Source organism: Euprymna scolopes, chromosome 1, assembly GCF_053919585.1.
Source record: "Euprymna scolopes isolate OS-2025 chromosome 1, ASM5391958v1, whole genome shotgun sequence".
NCBI classification, from domain to species: domain Eukaryota; kingdom Metazoa; phylum Mollusca; class Cephalopoda; order Sepiida; family Sepiolidae; genus Euprymna; species Euprymna scolopes.
Genome location: NC_136482.1, coordinates 171,233,897 through 171,250,830, shown reverse-complemented (window position 1 = coordinate 171,250,830; position 16,934 = coordinate 171,233,897). Strand labels below are relative to the sequence as shown.

The 16,934-nt window shown below is 32.3% G+C and overlaps 1 protein-coding gene across 5 annotated transcripts in view; it reads left to right on the top strand.

Annotated features, from left to right (window-relative positions):
• The window catches only part of LOC145277495 (uncharacterized), a 105,377-nt gene that overhangs the window by 48,418 nt on the left and 40,025 nt on the right, over positions 1–16,934 (top strand). For all 5 annotated transcript variants that reach the window (XM_080128897.1, XM_080128888.1, XM_080128906.1 and 2 more), the window contains exon 3: positions 15,443–15,644. In XM_080128897.1, coding sequence (XP_079985023.1) covers positions 15,443–15,644 — 202 coding nt within the window. The remainder of the gene's footprint in view (positions 1–15,442; positions 15,645–16,934) is intronic.

The following is a 16,934-nucleotide window of genomic DNA, read 5'->3' as shown; positions in this document are numbered from 1 at the left end:
CAAAGATAAAAGCTTGGTTTTAGATGCATTAAAAGTAACCAGCCACCTCTTTCCCCATTGTACCACTTGCTCAAGATCAGAGGAGAGAGAATCGGAGAGAACTTGGTCGTTTACGGTCTTAGATGTGCTACCATAGATAGTAGTGTCATCAACATAGATGTCTACAAATGATGTAAGGATGTGATTTGGAAGATCATTAATATAGATCAGGAAGAGAGTTGGGCCCAGGATGAACCCCCTGAGGGACTCCAGCATTAATACTAAGAGCTTCTGATTTCTGCTCATTAACCACTACTCTTATGAACCTATCAGAGAGAAATGATTTAATAATTGAGAAGACATTTCCAGCTATACTGTAGCTGGAGATCTTGTGAAGTAAACCTTTATGCCATACTCTATCAAAGGCCTTTGATAGGTCAATTGCCCTAGAAAGGTTGCCTCCATCGAGAGATTCACTAATCCTATGAGATATAACTGTAAGCACATCTGCTGTAGATCTAGCAGCACAGAAACCATATTGAGTGTCACTAAGAAGGTTATTTTTGCTGAGATGGATGATCACTTCTCTATTTAACAGATTCCAGCAACTTATGACGCACAGGAGACTTATTGGCCTGTACTGAGAGGGGGATGAACGATCGCCTGAATTCTTAAAATACAGGGCATACTGATGAGATTTTCCAGGGTGATGGGAAACAATTCTCCTTAAGACAACGTTTAAACAGTTTTGTAAGGATGGGCGCAAGTTCTGGTTGAAGTCTTTTGAGTACTATAATTGGAATACCGTCAGGGCCGGTTGCTTTACTGGAATCAAGGTTTTTGATTAGCTTGGCAACATCACATACAGATATTTGTATATCACATAGCATGTTTTCTGATACAGAAGGAAATATTGAAGGTTGGCAGTCTTGGTCGCAAAGGTTAGAATTAGCTGCAAAGTTCTTGGCAAAGTGTTTGGCTTTGTCTGATGCTGACGAGATTACCTCAGGTCCATTTATGAGACTTGGGATATACCACACGCTTCCGTTCAGAATTTTGTTTATTTGCCAAAACTGGTGGGAACCAAGCCGTTGCTCAGCTATTTTGGACTTGACGAACTGAGCATACAACTCTCTTGCGTTCGTTATTACTTTTTTACAGTGGTTGCTGGCAGTTCTGAAAGCGGCCTTAGTCTCAGTACATCTATTACGTTGGAAGCAATGGAAAAAGTGATTTCTATGCGCAATGGCAGCAGCACATTCCGGAGAGAACCACGGCTGGCTGTTAGGTTTTTGCTGGAATTTTTTCAAGGGTATGAAACTGTCTATACCTACAATTAACCATTCTGTCAGCTCTGATACTATAGCGGACACTTCCTTTTTAAACATAGAACGCAGAGGTAGATCTAATATAACTGTGCGGAAGCTATCCCAGTCAGCCATAGAGTATTGATGTACTGTACGATGGAGAGGTACATCTGGGGACTTATTACATTTCATTTTTATCTTAACTGATACAACTGAGTGGTCAGAAGATCCAAGTGAAGACAGAACTGAAGCTGAACACAGTTCAGGGCAAGTTGTGAGAAAGAGATCTAGGAGACTTGCATACTGGCCATCAGTATCGGGAACACGGGTGGATTCGTGAACAATCTGAGTGAGGTCATAAGCAATGAAGAACCTCCCCCTCATCATCGGTCTTTGAGTGAGTTAACGATTCTACATTGTGAACAATGAAGTCTCCACAGACATGAATATTAGCTGAAGGATAAGCAGATAGGGTGTGGTCAATTTTCTCAGATATGCTTTTAAAGATAATAACTCCGCGGACGTGGGGACGATAAAGAGCAAATATAAATGTAGTAGTTTGAGCAAGTGCAACCCGGAAGCACATATGGGGTAAGTTAGGTTCTTCTCTGAAGATGTCCCTACCACATGGAAAGCCATCTTTTATATAGGCACATATTCCATGCCCATGGCGATCTTGGGGGTTAGATTTGGAAGTTAAATTAGAGTATCCTTTAATTACGAACTCCTCTAGGGAAATAGTCTGTCCAATGCCAGTTTCACTTAAAAATAAAAGGTCTGGTTTAGTCTCCTGTAATTGGGTTTCAACCTCTGGAAGGCTAGAACGTAGACCCCTGATGTTAGAGAAGGAGACCTGGTAGTGGCGATTTACGTTAGAAGTTGGAGATCCGGGTTTAATCGTGTTTTTTATTGAGACTTTTCATGATGGTGTTTTGGGATTTGTGGACTAGGTCAGCAGATATGCCTGAACCAGGGCAGGGAGGGAAAGTAAGAGAAATAGAAATGGAGAATTTTTTTTTCTTTGTAGCACATGAAAATGTTATATAGGGGTTTCATTAGTATTGTTATTGTTCGTTTTGTTGTTAGGACTTTTTAATAGTGAGTCTTAGTGAGAGATGTATTATTAGGAGGGATGTTGAAAGACTCGGAGAGGGAGATGTTGTAAGGGAGATTGTTCGTGTTCTGACTATTCATATATAGTAAAATGTTCGTACTTAGAAGTGTAGAAGCTCTTAGAGTGAGGAGATAGTGTTCAGACAGTCTTAGTGTAGATATAAGATGTAGAGTTCACGTTGTAGATGAGATGTCGAGACGTGTATGTAATGACATTTTATAACACAGATATACAGACATATAATACAATTTTCACTTTACCTTTTTGGCAGAATCACAACACAAAGACGACGTTTTATAAAAACGCATGATGGGTTTATTTCTTCTCACGACTGGCCGTGGTTTTCATCATCAAGAATTCAAAGCTTCATTCTAAGTTTCACAAGTGACCGTCTCGCTTCTAGACGTTCGAATCCTCAGACTCTCTCTGACTCTTTCTCCCTCTTCTGTCTGCTTAACTCCCAAGTTTTCTAACTATCTCTAGAACTTTCTATTTTCCATGATGTCATACACACGTGTTTTGGACATACGTGTCCAAAACTTTTCCTTTTTTTACAAAAGGAATTTTAACCTATACTCAGTAACCTATATTTCCAATATGTTAAAAACCTGTTTATTAAATTATCTTGTAGCTGCATTCTTTCAATTGAATTTTCATAACAAAATTGACAGTGCACATTCTTTTCTTGAAACTATTTTATCTCTAAGCTGTTTTACATTCCATTTTCTAATTCTCACGTAATCTATTTCTAAACCTAAATTACGAGGTTCGAATTTCGTCTATGCTATTTCATTTTCATTTTACCTAAATCTCTCTATTTTTATACTTGCATGAAAAGGGGACAGGCCTTATGTAACAAAAAGGTAAAGCCGTAACAATTACCCACTAATATGGCATCGAGAGGCCCCACCAGAAGCTACGAATTCTGCATTTCTAGGAGCTCAAAAGGGGTCACAAATGCCCCCAAATTGTAAAAAATGACACTTTTTACCCCATAACTTTTGTCCCATCCATTAGATTTTTCTGAAACTTGGCGAAAATGTGAAGACAAGATTTGCCCTTCACACTTCTCACATTCATCATTTCTTCACTATTTTTTGTGGTGTCATCTCACATGCAGTACAGGCACTTGTGTCTCGTTTCCCTGATTTTTGTGGAATTTGAACGAATATTTTGAAAATCATGCTAATTTTTCTATTTTCTTGTAATTTTAAGTGTGTATCACTTTATTGCAAGTATCTAAAAAAATATATATTTTCAGTAATAAAACAATATTCTAACTTCATATTTCTATTTATATGAAATAAAGAACCTATCCAGTAACAATATTAACCAAAAACAAGAACAAATTTCATATTATTTTGTTTAAGGAAATATTTATTTATCAACATAACTTCAAAATCACTTTGAATAGCCTCTTGTTAACTGATGTCAATCAGTGGATTTGAGATGTGATGCTTCCTTCTTCCAAAGTTCATCCTTCAAAAATTGAAAAGCTCCTTCATAAACTTTCATCTTTATTATTGACCAGAGCTGCTTAATTGGGTTTATATCTGGAGAACAAGGTGGCCATGTCATCAAATTTTCTCCTGACTTAAGGTCGGATGTCATAGCCTTAGCTGAGTGGGATGGTACATTGTCGTGCATAAAAATCAATTTGTGCTGACGCGACAATGGAAGGTCATCAATCTATGGTAACAAATGCTCATTTAAAAATAAAATATAAGACTAGCTTGTTAGTTTGACACTATCTGGCACTCGAAATGGTCCAATCAGTTCATCGCAGTTTATTCCAGCTCAAAACATGACATGTCCACCTCCCTGTTGACGACGGAATCGCTGAGCGGTAGTGAATCCAAGAGAACTCCAAACTTGGCCCACCCATCTGGTCCATCAAGGGTTGCTCTGGCCACATCAGTGAAAAGAACATTTTCAAAGCTGGTTTTCATGTATTTCTGAGCCCAAGCCAGTTTTTCCTTATGAGTTTGGTTTAGAACAGGTTTTGCTATGAGCTTAATGTTTCTTGCAATTTCATTTATGACTTTGCAGCATGTCTTTCTGGATAGGGAAGATATTCCAGCCTTGCCAAATATAGCAGCACTGTTGCTGCCCATCTGCTTGATAAGTTGACAGCAAATTTTTCTAACAACACGAGCAGAAACTGACTTTCTTGTCTTTTGCTCCTTCCTTGGTTTGATGTTTGGATTTTCAACGAATGAAGACAATGTTCTTCGATCTCTTCCAAGCTCCTTGGCTAGATTTATGAGAGACAAATCTTCTCCAAGGCTTGCAACAACACATTCCTTTTCACTAGCTATCAATCGACCCTTTTTAGGCATTTTGGGAGACGTACAATAAAGTAATACACACTTAAAATTACCAGGAAATAGAAAAATTAGCGTAATTTTCAAAATATTGTTCAAATTCTACAAAAATCAGAACTAAGGCACCTTGTTTTGCTCTTCCAGTGTACCAAATTTCACTTCTCTGCATTTCATAGTAATTTCCAAATCAAAACAATAAAAAGAATATGCTGTTGTCCTACCCCTACTTATTACCTATGTTGAACTGGGCCATAAAACAAGTTTATGGTTCAATTGGACTAGTCATTTGAACATAGGACATGATTTGTCACATCTTCTAACATCCTATCCAAAAAAGTATTTGGGTAGGAAGACACTATCTGTTCAGGTTCAGATTTCCCACTCCAGATGATCGACATGTGATCTGTCTACAAGATTACATCTACCCATCAAGTCAGTTGATCCAAATATAGCTTTATTTTATAAACATTTGTAATTGAGGAACTGTATAATTTTTTTAAATGATTTAGATTTTAAATATGTCCACCAAAGAGTATACAATTCTGTAGTTAATTATAGTTTTTTTTTTTTTTTTTTTTTTTTTAAAGCTTAAACAAATTATAATCAATTTTTTAGTAGAATGAATATAAAACATTTTTTAAAATATTTAAGTGTATATAGTATAAAGTGATTTAAATATTTTATTTTTAGTTCAATGTTATATGAAACTTCTAAAATCTACTTTTTAACTACCACAAATTTAATTTTAGGAATTTAATCTTTGGAGAATTTATTGCAAAAAACAAATACATTTAAATAAATACTCTTTAGTGTATTTAATTTTTATATATTAATTGAAATATTGCAAAAAATCTAATGCATAAAAGATTACTATAAACTGTCTAAAAATAAAGTCTCTACAATTATGGTTGGACTAAATAATTTTTTTTTCTTCTCACTCTTGAAGACTATCCCAGTCTAATAATATTGAGCCATCAGTGGAATTGAGCAAAGAAATGACACTTTGTGTCTGCAAATGTATTAAATAAAACCTGGAAGTAACATAAAAAGGATGTCTTTTTTTGTAAATCTCTATAAAGATTACTCTAATTACACTTGTATTGATCAGTTTTTAATCTTTTTTGCTTTCATATAGTGCATTTTAATTCCATTTTTCTTCCTATTGTCTTAATTTTGTATCTGTCAATATGAACAGGAATTGATACTTGACAAGTTTCAATCAAAATTGATTGCTAATCATATTTTTCTTAGTACAGTTAAATAGAATTTTTTTAATGTATATTAAACTTACAATGGTTGTCCCATATTATATATTTAAAACTAAGTTCTATAGAGATGTGAACTCCTTTGCTTTTAAATGAGCATGCGTGGGGTCTCACTCAATATTATCATTGATTGTTCTTGACCAAACATTCCTTAAAATGTCCATGTTTTTCTTTCTTTTCATTATCTTTCTACATAGAAATCTGAATTGTTTCTTTGTATACAAAGTATTTTGGTACTTCTACATTTACCGACCCACAAAGTTTCTCAGGTATGCTTGACCGCTGATAAAAATAACTGGAAGTTGCTGATCGCAAAATGTTAAACCGTCACGAGAAAATTATGATAATCATAAGAAAAACATGGAAAAACAAATAAAATTACAAACATGTCTCACCCAATCCTAACCTGCATGATTTAAAGTTAATTTTTTATTTCTTCCAATTTATAAAAAAAAAAAAAGTAGCCTTCATAGATTTGCATAAGCTAAAAACATAGCGTGTTTGTTCAAAATTGAGGAATGCTTGGCTGACCTTTTCTGGTTATTTCAGTCTGCTGCTGAGCAAGTCCAAGAAACTTTGGAAATCACGGGTCGGTAAATACAGAAGCACCAATATTTTATATTTTATATCGATCCTGTTTTCTGACAATGTGAATTACAAAGTTTATCTCTGAAAATTTTCGATTTTTTTTTTTTTTTCCTTTGTTTTTTTTTTGTTTTGTTTTTTTTTTTATTTAAACATTTTTATTCAAGTTACTAGTATCTGAAGATAAGTTTTTAATTATGAATTTAAAGTGAAATGATGATTATTTCAACATTGCATGTAATATTTTCCTGATGTTGAAATTAAAATTTTTCCTTAATTATTAAATTAATATACTAAAGAGTTTAGAGATAGTGACTGTCTTGTTCTAATCCAGAATACTCATCTCCTCCTCCTCCTCCCACCTGATAATTAGAAAAGCTGAAAATAACTCCGGGAAGTGAAGGGAAAGAATACACTTGCTAACACACTAAAAAGAAAAATGAAACGCACACACATTGCTCTGTTGTGTGCAAGCAGTTAATGGCATATCACAATTTTCAAAAACTGCCTCCTTGTTTTAAAAGAAGCAGGAACAGCAGTACTGATGTACTTGCGTGTCTTATTTTCATTTTCCTCATCATAATTTTGTATCCGTTGATACTACTAAATTCAGCTGTTCCAGGAGAGGAGGAACAATACTTGCCTGTAGATTCTTTCTTCAGAGTACCCCACCCATATTTTTCTGATGATCTCATCTTTTGCTAGAGTACAAATAGATACTATTTTCAATCCAGCTAGTTGGGCACTATTTATGTTAAGAAAAACACTTTATTTGCATTGGTGTTGGGTTTGATTCTTAATAAATTTAAATTATACCTGTACAGTAATAATGAAACTCAAAGTATCAACTAATGAAGTTTATAATTATCACACTATATATAGATATGTTACCATTGGTAACTTTCAGTGAAAAAGATTTATCTTCCCTAACTATAAAATAAAGATTTAGAAAATAAATGATTATATTTTGTATCTTTATATACAGTTACACGTCTGTATATACAGGTTTACCCCTAAACTAATTAACTGGAGATGAGGTTTCCGCTCTTTAGCAATACAGGAAAAGCATAATTTTGCCCTTTCATTGAATTTACCCCCTCTTCATACTGACTTCTTGTTGAATCATTAGTTTTGTTTTGTCATTTGACTCAATTTTATTTTTTCATCACTTTCTCCCTCTTTGGTTCACATCTTATTTCAATCTCTTCATCGTGGTATGTATGTGTGTGTGTGTGGGGGGGGGGGGCTTTGTTTAATGTAAGAATGATTTCCTGCCTTTCACCCATCTATACAATTGGGGTTATTCTCTTGCTAAAAGCCATTTTCTTTTTTCCTTACCAAGCATATATTTATAAGTTTTAAACTTTTATTAAATACCATTTTTTTTCCACAAAAATCTAATTTTAACAGAATTTAAAAAAGGAAAAGGTTTATAATAAATTTGTCCCTCGCTCTCCACCTCCTCATAAGATTATTTGTTTAAGGCGATAAATGTAGGAACATTTTGAAAAACTTGATTGAAAGAAAATGAAGTTAGAATTTAAAGTGGGGATTCAGTTTACCATATCAATTTAACGTAATATGAATCCCACATTTCTGAGCCATTCTAATGTTCAAGGGTCGGAAGTTTTTTGTAATGGCAGATATTTTGTGCATTGGTGGGGGGGGGGGGGGTACTAGTTCCTATCGAGTAAGTAATGTTTTTATTTTGAACCTGAATCCCCATACAAATGAATGACTGATGTCTATCGAATCTCTAGAGCTTTAGTTTTTTTTTTTTTGCTCAATTTTCTCTTCCTTGTTATTGCTTGTCTTAATTTTTAATGTAAAATGATCTCTCAATCATGGGAAGTTAAATTTTTGTTTTTTGGGAGAAGTGGAGAATTACCTTTGAAATGTAGGATTAGTGGTAGACTAAGTAATTTTAATTTTTTAACTTACAAAAAACAATTTCTCTCATAGATTAAATTTTTTTTAATTAACTGCCTTAAACTAGAATGGCCCAGAATTGGGAGGATCATTTTATATTAACTTTCATATGCAGGTGGCAGGTTTGGAAATTAGTTGGGGTGATGGGTGTTCAGGGAAATTCATCTCCATTTCAGAAATGTTTTGAGATTAGTCATTTTGCATTCTTGCTTAACCAATAATTATGAATTTAGCTAAGTAAAAGAGATCCAAATGAGGTCTAAATTTTATTTTTGTTTTCTGCAAAGGGAGTGGAACCCCCCTCTGAATATTTGGATACCTTTTAAATTTTTGTCTAATTTTAATACGTATTAGACATTAATATTTCTCAATTTTCAGCTTCTTTGAAGTATTTTAAAACATGTTTAGGGGATATATATTACACTGGTCAACAACAATTTTGTTAATTATTTTTTGTATTTGAATTGTTTGGATTATTATTCTCATCTGGGTTGTTTTGCCACAATGTTTCAGCCAATGTAACCTCCGACCATCTTTAAGTGTATTAGTGAAAATTTTTTTTTTTTTTTCTCAACGAGCATAGCCATTAGAAATTCAAAACCTCAAACAAACACTTCAGAACATTATAATATGGCGTTGCAATGAAAAATATTAATTCGCACAGCATCAATTTCAGTTAACTATTAACAATTATTTTCCAATATATGACAACAGCGAACGTATTCTCGAAAACTAAAACATACACATAGTAAATGTACCTTTATTTCTTTGTGTTCGTCAAAACAAACATCCTACCATGAATACACCTGAAGATAGATGGTGGTTACATTCATTGGTGATTACATTATGAAAAATAAATCAATCAGGATGGGAAGAATAGTCCAAATACAAAAAATAATTATCAATCCTCATCTCAAAATTCATCTTAAAAATATACAATCATTATATCAAACAGAATGGACCCAGATTTATTATGAAAAAAAATAGACTTGGCGCTATTTGCGTTTTGAATTTCTAACGGTTGTGTTTGTTGGGAAAGCAAAAAAAAAAAAAAAAACATTTATCACTATTCACGAATAGACTCATTCCATGAAAAGTCGTCCAAAATCGGAATTTTAAATCCAATATTTTTTAGCATTGTTTTTTATTTTTTTCTGAAAGACAACACCATAAACAAAAAAAAATTAAGTTTTAATTCTGATCTTGTGTTATCTGTGCCGAGGCTATAAACATCGGCTATTTATTGAAGTCAGAAAATAAAAGAATTGCCTATTTTTCAGGCATTCATTTTTACTAATAAATAACAATTGTTTAATTATATTTTTCATGATTCGGACATATAAATTTCAAAATAATTGAGGCCCTGAGTTTCTGTTAATCATTTTTACATTAAATTTCCATAAAGTTAACCCTATGTCCATGTAACACGCATAACGCTTAATCGACATTTCTTTTTCTCATTCTTCAATAAAATCCTAAAAAAAAAAAAATCCTTTCTAGTTATTAGCTAGTATATTACTGCAAACAAATCTATTTTCTTCTTGAAAGAACACTTGAATTTGTGTTACACACGTGATTTCACGTGTTACATGCCAAATCATTTCAAAATCTACAATAATTAATGGATTTACATATAACTAACATATTCATACAATGCTATAAAATAGATTTGAGAAATTTCAGGTTGAAAATAATAAAGCACATCCTGATTTCTTCCAATATCTACCATTCCTTTCTGGAACTGGTGGACTCGGTTTTCCGATCACATTCTCGGGCCGATATGCAATTATATTAGCTTTATCTGGCCAGTACCATTGGCCTTTTCTGGAATACTTCATTACTGATATTTCTATATCAGTATCTATAATTGATAAAACTTCACTAGGAAATAAACTTTCTATTCAATTTTTTTTTTTTTTTTGTTCTAATTGAATATTTAAAAAAAATTCAACACTAAAATAAGACATTGAACATATATAAACCATGAAATTTGACCAAAACACATGACTTTTCATTCAAATGTTAGAACATCATAAAGTTGAAGTTTTCTAGTACAAAAATAAATCAAGATAGAAACTTCATTCCAAAGGTATACAATAGCCAATATACATTTTATTTTTATAATCACAAACTTGTAATGTTTTCTGAATAATTAAAAATAAACATCTTAAAATGTGTAATTCATTGCTGTAAACCACTTTGTAAGGACATTTTGTTATGAATTTACATGACAGTCTGCGCTTTGTTTGAAAAAGTACTTGATCATTTCATTTCAAATTTTATAACAAAAGAAATAAATTGTTTTATTTGCTGATAATTTCAAACAGCAGCATTTGGTAACCAGTAGTTTTCAGCTTTGTTGATATGAAATTTAAATCTTAAAAATAAATTGAAGAAAAAAAAAATAATTAAAATATTTAATTTTTCTTTTCATCACAAGTTAAAATATTCAAATGTTGAGAAAATAAATTTCTTTATCAACTGTATGGAAAACTAAGGTGGCCTTATCGATTTTTTTTTTTTTTTTTTTTTTTTTTTTTTTTACTAAGTCACCGTGGATTATTGGTGCTTGCTGCTGCTGGAAAAATGAACGCTGTCTAAAAAATTTCTACTCCAAATTTCTTATGTGTGCATTCAGTTTTAAAAAAAAAAAAACTTGAAATATTTTTATGATAGATACATGAAAAAAATAAAGGTTTTTACACTAACCTATGCATGTTATCTTTTCAATGAAAATTGTCTATACTATAAAGCCTGAACTTTAAGGGACGGTACAGTACAGACCAAATGACCAATTCACATAGAACAAAAACTAAGATTAAGAAAATACTTTATTCTGATTGAGTGCCAAATTTGAGTATTTTCCCCACTTCACAGAACTTTAGAAATCGATGAGATTTCGCAAGGGTGATGCTAAGATGTAACACGTGACAACAAATACCTTGATTCTCGGGTTCAATGAATAAAAATTTACTAAAAGATTATTGTAATAATTTGAAGAATCCATAAAAATTTAGAACGCATTTTTATAAAAAAAAAAAAAAAAATGCACAATTCAGTTTATACATTGTTTAACAATGTTTAAAATATTCTTCCTGTCTGAATGTAATGCATGTGACACTAGAAACAAGACTATAAAAAAAAATGGTCATAGGTATGATTTTTTTTTTTATGTGCTAGATGAAAGAGTAATGCCTTAAGACTAAACAAGCAAAAAAAAAAACAATAGTAAAGGATTTTGAGGGCGATTTTAAATGTTATCACTGAAAATCATTCCAAACTGCAACACATGTGACATGGAATGGCCCAATAACATCCAGCGTGAATACACCTTAAGATGGTCAGAGGTTACATTGGCCGAAATGTTGTGAAAAACAAAAACACGATGAGAATAATAGTCCAGATAATACCAAAAAATAATTATCAATCCTCATTTCAAAAATATATAATCAACAATTTTGTTTGTGTCTTTTCAGATGATTTAGGATGAATCTGATGTGCTGAATCCAAAAATCACATTGGTTTTGCTCAATCAGGTCAAGCTTTTGAGTTATGGCTACAAGTTGTTTTTTACGTTTTTGTACACATGTGGACAGCATTTTAGGAGTTAGCAGGAGTAAAAATGCCATCTTTTGATTGGAAATGATTATTTTAATGACCTGAAGTATTCATGTTTGATAGTTCTGGTTGATTATGTAAAAAAAGGATCAGTTCAAAGTCATAAAACCTTAAAATCTTACAAAAATTGGTCGGCATACAATAAAGACTGGTCTGTATGTGAGGAATTGGTGCCTTGTAAAGAAAGGAATGTGATCAATGATCCTCTGGACAGACAGAATACTCTTCCCACTGCTGCCCATCAAACTCTGCTTAATCAAGCAGTTTAACTTGCTCTGGAAAAAGATGGTGAGTGCTTCACTTACTATGAAGAAGTTGAAAGCTTGTCGTCAGATATGGCAACTCATCAGAGATCCAGAGTTCAGAAACTCAATGAACAGAGTGTCACTGAAAGCATGGAAGGCATTTGTTCTGGTAATGAAGAACTTTCTTAGCAATAATAATCAGAAACTACGCAAAACTTGTCAACAACATGCAGACTGCTTTCAGAAACCTGGGTTATAAAAAGAGCGTCAAGATGCACTACCTATTTTCATATATGGACCAGTTTACTGAGAATTTGGGTTCAATGAGTGACGAGCAGAAGGAGAGATTCCATCAAGACCTGATAGAGATTGAGACACTGTATTAGGGTTGTTGGGGCGCAATCTTGGTAGTTGACTACTGTTAGAATCTGAAAAGGGACCTCCCTGCTGTTGAGCATTCCAGAAGTTTAAAGAAACGAAAGTTCAAGCCCTGAAGTTTGAGCAATGGTGAAGCCACATGCAATTTCCATGTACTTACCTTTATTAATACTCACCATTCAGTTTGCAGTAAATCAATATTTCTAACAAATATTCCATACATGTTGTTAGTAAAACCTTTTTTTTTTCTCTGAAAAACATATTTAAAATGATGTGTTGACAAAAATCAGCTGATAATGCCACAAAAAATGTAATCGATTTTGTTACACAACTTTTTTTTTTTTTTTTTCCCTCAAATTAGCACAAAAATCTGACCTGGTGTAGAGAAACATGCTATTTCCTTGATTCAGCAGTGCAAAAATACCCTAAATCAGTTGTAGAAATCTAAACAACATTCAAAAAGTAAAAAATTGTTAACCAGTGTTTTAATTTTTTTTTTTTTTTTTTTTTTTTTTTATATATATATATATATATATATATATATATATAAATAATTACTTGCATATTGAGTACTTATTTGCCAAATGCAAACGCATTAAACTCATTTTGATATCTGCTCTACTGACATCGATTCAAAACAGTTGGTTAAAGAAACCTCACTGCAGTGGGATAATTAATCATTTATAGATTTAGAATTGCATCAGATGTATTAATGTAACGAAGAGAAATATTTTCTCCAGCTGCTGTTATTATTTAAAAAGAAATGAAATAATAAAAAAAAAAAATGGATGACTTTATTTGATTATTACTGTATGACTATTATATAACTCCATTAGTTATGCCTGTCTCTATACCTTGGTTTTGTTAGCAGTAACACAATTTGAAAATTGGTAGATGTTTTGCAAATGTATGGTCATTTTCCAATATCTTTTGTTTTCTCAATAACTTAAGTGCTTATGAAAATGTTTGCATCAATTAGGTCACATTCTATCCAGGTTTTGTTTGTCTATCAACAATAACTGATTAGAAATAATTTTAACTCTTATCATTGAGGCGGTAGCACAAAAAAAAAAAAAAAAAAAAAAAAATGATGAATTAGCCCAAAAGTGAATTAGGTCAAATATCAATTCCGCAGTGAAGTTTGTTTTGGTTTAGTTTCAGTAGTCTCGCCTCACGTGAATTCTAAATGAATGTATTTTTTAAAATTTTAATTTAAGTGTAATGCAAGTGAAATCATGATATCGTTGCGTTGTAATAATAAATGTTAAAGAATGAATTATTTTAGTATAAGTAAATGTTGAGTTGAAAGCACTAATAAAGGTCATAATTAGATTTCACGGTTAGTCGGTAAAACCGGAAGTAAGAAGCGGTTAATCCCGCAGATTGCGTCTTACACTAACTAAAAAAAAAAAAGCAAAAAGAAAATATTAATAATCACGTTTTCTTTTTATTTATTTTTATTTTATTATGGGAAAAACAAAGCATAAATCAGGGGAAAAAAAGATTTAAAAAACAAAAACTGCATAAATAACCTTGTATGATTCCAAACTGGTGTTTCCTCGTATTATTCCTTGTGAAGTCATCCACTGCAGTGTAAATTGGGGGGGGGGAGAATCTAAGAGAGAAAAGATGTTGCAACTGTCATTGAATCTGACCGATTTTGGCAGTGGACTCTCACTGGAAAAAATATAGGAATGTACCATTGTCGAGGAACTGTAGAGGTAATAGGCCTATAGCACATCTCAAATAATCTGCTACAGTTTGTACGCATTACATTTGCATGTAATGTTATGAGTTTTAATCCTATTACAGTCAAAGTCGGAAGGGAAAAAATGAGTTCATTTTATTTATATAGAATAGATAGAAGATCGATAGATAGAAGAGATGAGATTCTTAAAGCTATTTCATTGTGTAAATGTACAATAATTTTGTGAATTTTAGATGTTGAACTGTTTTCATCTTATTTGGGCCTTAGTATTGCATGTTTCTCCAGCTCTCTTGAACACTAGCCCAATCTAATACTACTAAATCAGTAGATACATATATATATATATATATATATATATATATATATATATATATGTATATATATATATATGTATGTATGTATGTGCACACACACACACACAAATTTCTATCCTAGTACTGTTAACTTGTTCCTTTTCATATTAATTTCCATAGTTGATCCCTCTACCACTGGCTTCCAAATACTCATTGGTTTTCTATCTAATGTCATTTAAATCTATCTTAAACCATTTTCCTCTACTCTTGTCATTGCTTTAGTATTAGATTCAACTAGTGTTCGGGAGAAATTTAAAAAAAAAAAAAATTACTTGGGCCATCTGTAACAAATACTTGTATGTTATGAAGAGCACTGTGATAGCTAAGGATTGAAGTGGTTGTCAAAGTGATTGAACTTGTGTCCATGAGGTTGGTCATCCAGTCAAACAATGCAAATATACTCTGACTTGTCATCAAGACAAACCTTAAATAAACGGAATAAAATCTAATCTCCTTTATAACCCTGGAATACATGTTTGCCTAAGATGACATTTTCTATGTAAAATATAAAATCTATAAAAATTCTGGCCGACAGAAAATGCGCTCTTATTTTTAACAAGCTAATAACTGCCTCCATTTTTTTTTTCTCTTTCCTTTCCTCTTTTTTGAATGACAAAAACATTTTTTGTCTTTTCAGAAATTTTCTGAGGTCAATAAAAATATGGCTGTGAAGACCAAATCGAGTACATTGTATGAATTCTACTTTCCATCAGAATTATGTGGCCGATTGATAGGCCGTCAAGGCAAAAACATATTTCACCTCAAGGAACGATCGGGTGCCTCAGTTACCTTACAGCCCAGCCCTTATACACCTAATCATCAAATCTGCTCCATTGAAGGTAACTCCTTTTTATTTTATTGCAAACTATTTTTTTTTTTTTTTTTTAATCTCAGCATAGGCACTATTAAAAGAAGTACCAACAAAACTATGGGGTTTATAAGTGGTGTAATGGATACTTGAACTGTAGGATTGAATTCAAATTCAGTTGGTAATACAATTGTGGAAATAAACACCACTATCTAGCTACAAGTAAGATAGCAACCTATGTTCAATAAATTTTTCTCTTGTTTCTACATTTTTGAGATGAGGATTGATTATTTATATTTAAAATTTTTGGACTACTGTTCTCATCTTCAGTGTCATTTACACAACGTTTCGGTTGATGTAATCTCCAACCTTCTCTAGATCTATCTCTTTGAACTCTGGAGTTTTCCTGTCAAACTCTGGAATCTGCACAAATGAATTAATCCACATGGGTATCATGTTCTCGTTCCATCAACCATAACTAGATAGAAGTTTCAAGTAATTTGCAATTGTATTTTTGAGTGTCGCCCAAACTGACGATTGAACCTTTAACCTCCATGATTTTTACAACTGAATTTTACCAAGTACTCTATCCACTATGCCACGGGTCCTTGCGGGTCTCAAAATACAATTGCAAATTACTTAGAACTTTTACCCAATCATGGTTAATAGAACGAGAGCATACTACTCTGTGGATTAAAGGTTTCTGTTCGAAATTCCATGCAGATTTCCTAAGTTCGACAGAAAGATTCCAGAGTTTGACAAGATATACTTGAAGGTTAGGTTACACTAACTGAAACTTGAAAATAACACTCAAGATGAGAACAGCAGTCCAGATTCTAAATAATATGAATTGTTCCCTCATTTAAATTATTTTAATTTGATATTAAGTTTATATGCCATAAAACAAAAACTGAGCCAACTAAATTCTATAACTTAACCTTGTATACTGACAAGTCAGTAGAACAGTCCTAGGTCAATTTAACCCATAGTATTTTGTTAACCTTGGCAAGATATGAATGTATCGACTTTTTATCAACATGGGTGCCAAATAGGTTAACAAACTCAATGCACTTTTTCCCCATTTTTAAAGATTTGATCTATTCATTTGAAAGAAAGTACTTTAGACTTTTTCTTTGTCTATTGTTTGGTAACCAAATTAACTTAGTTGTTGTTGTTTTTCTGTTTTAATTAGAAGAAAACAAGTCATTCTAATTTTGTTGGCATTATTTGCCAAGTTTTTCTTTTTCTTTTTTTTTCTACATTAAAACGTTTCACCTTTACTGAATGGTTTCTGCCATTCCTTAGCAAAGATCCATTACTT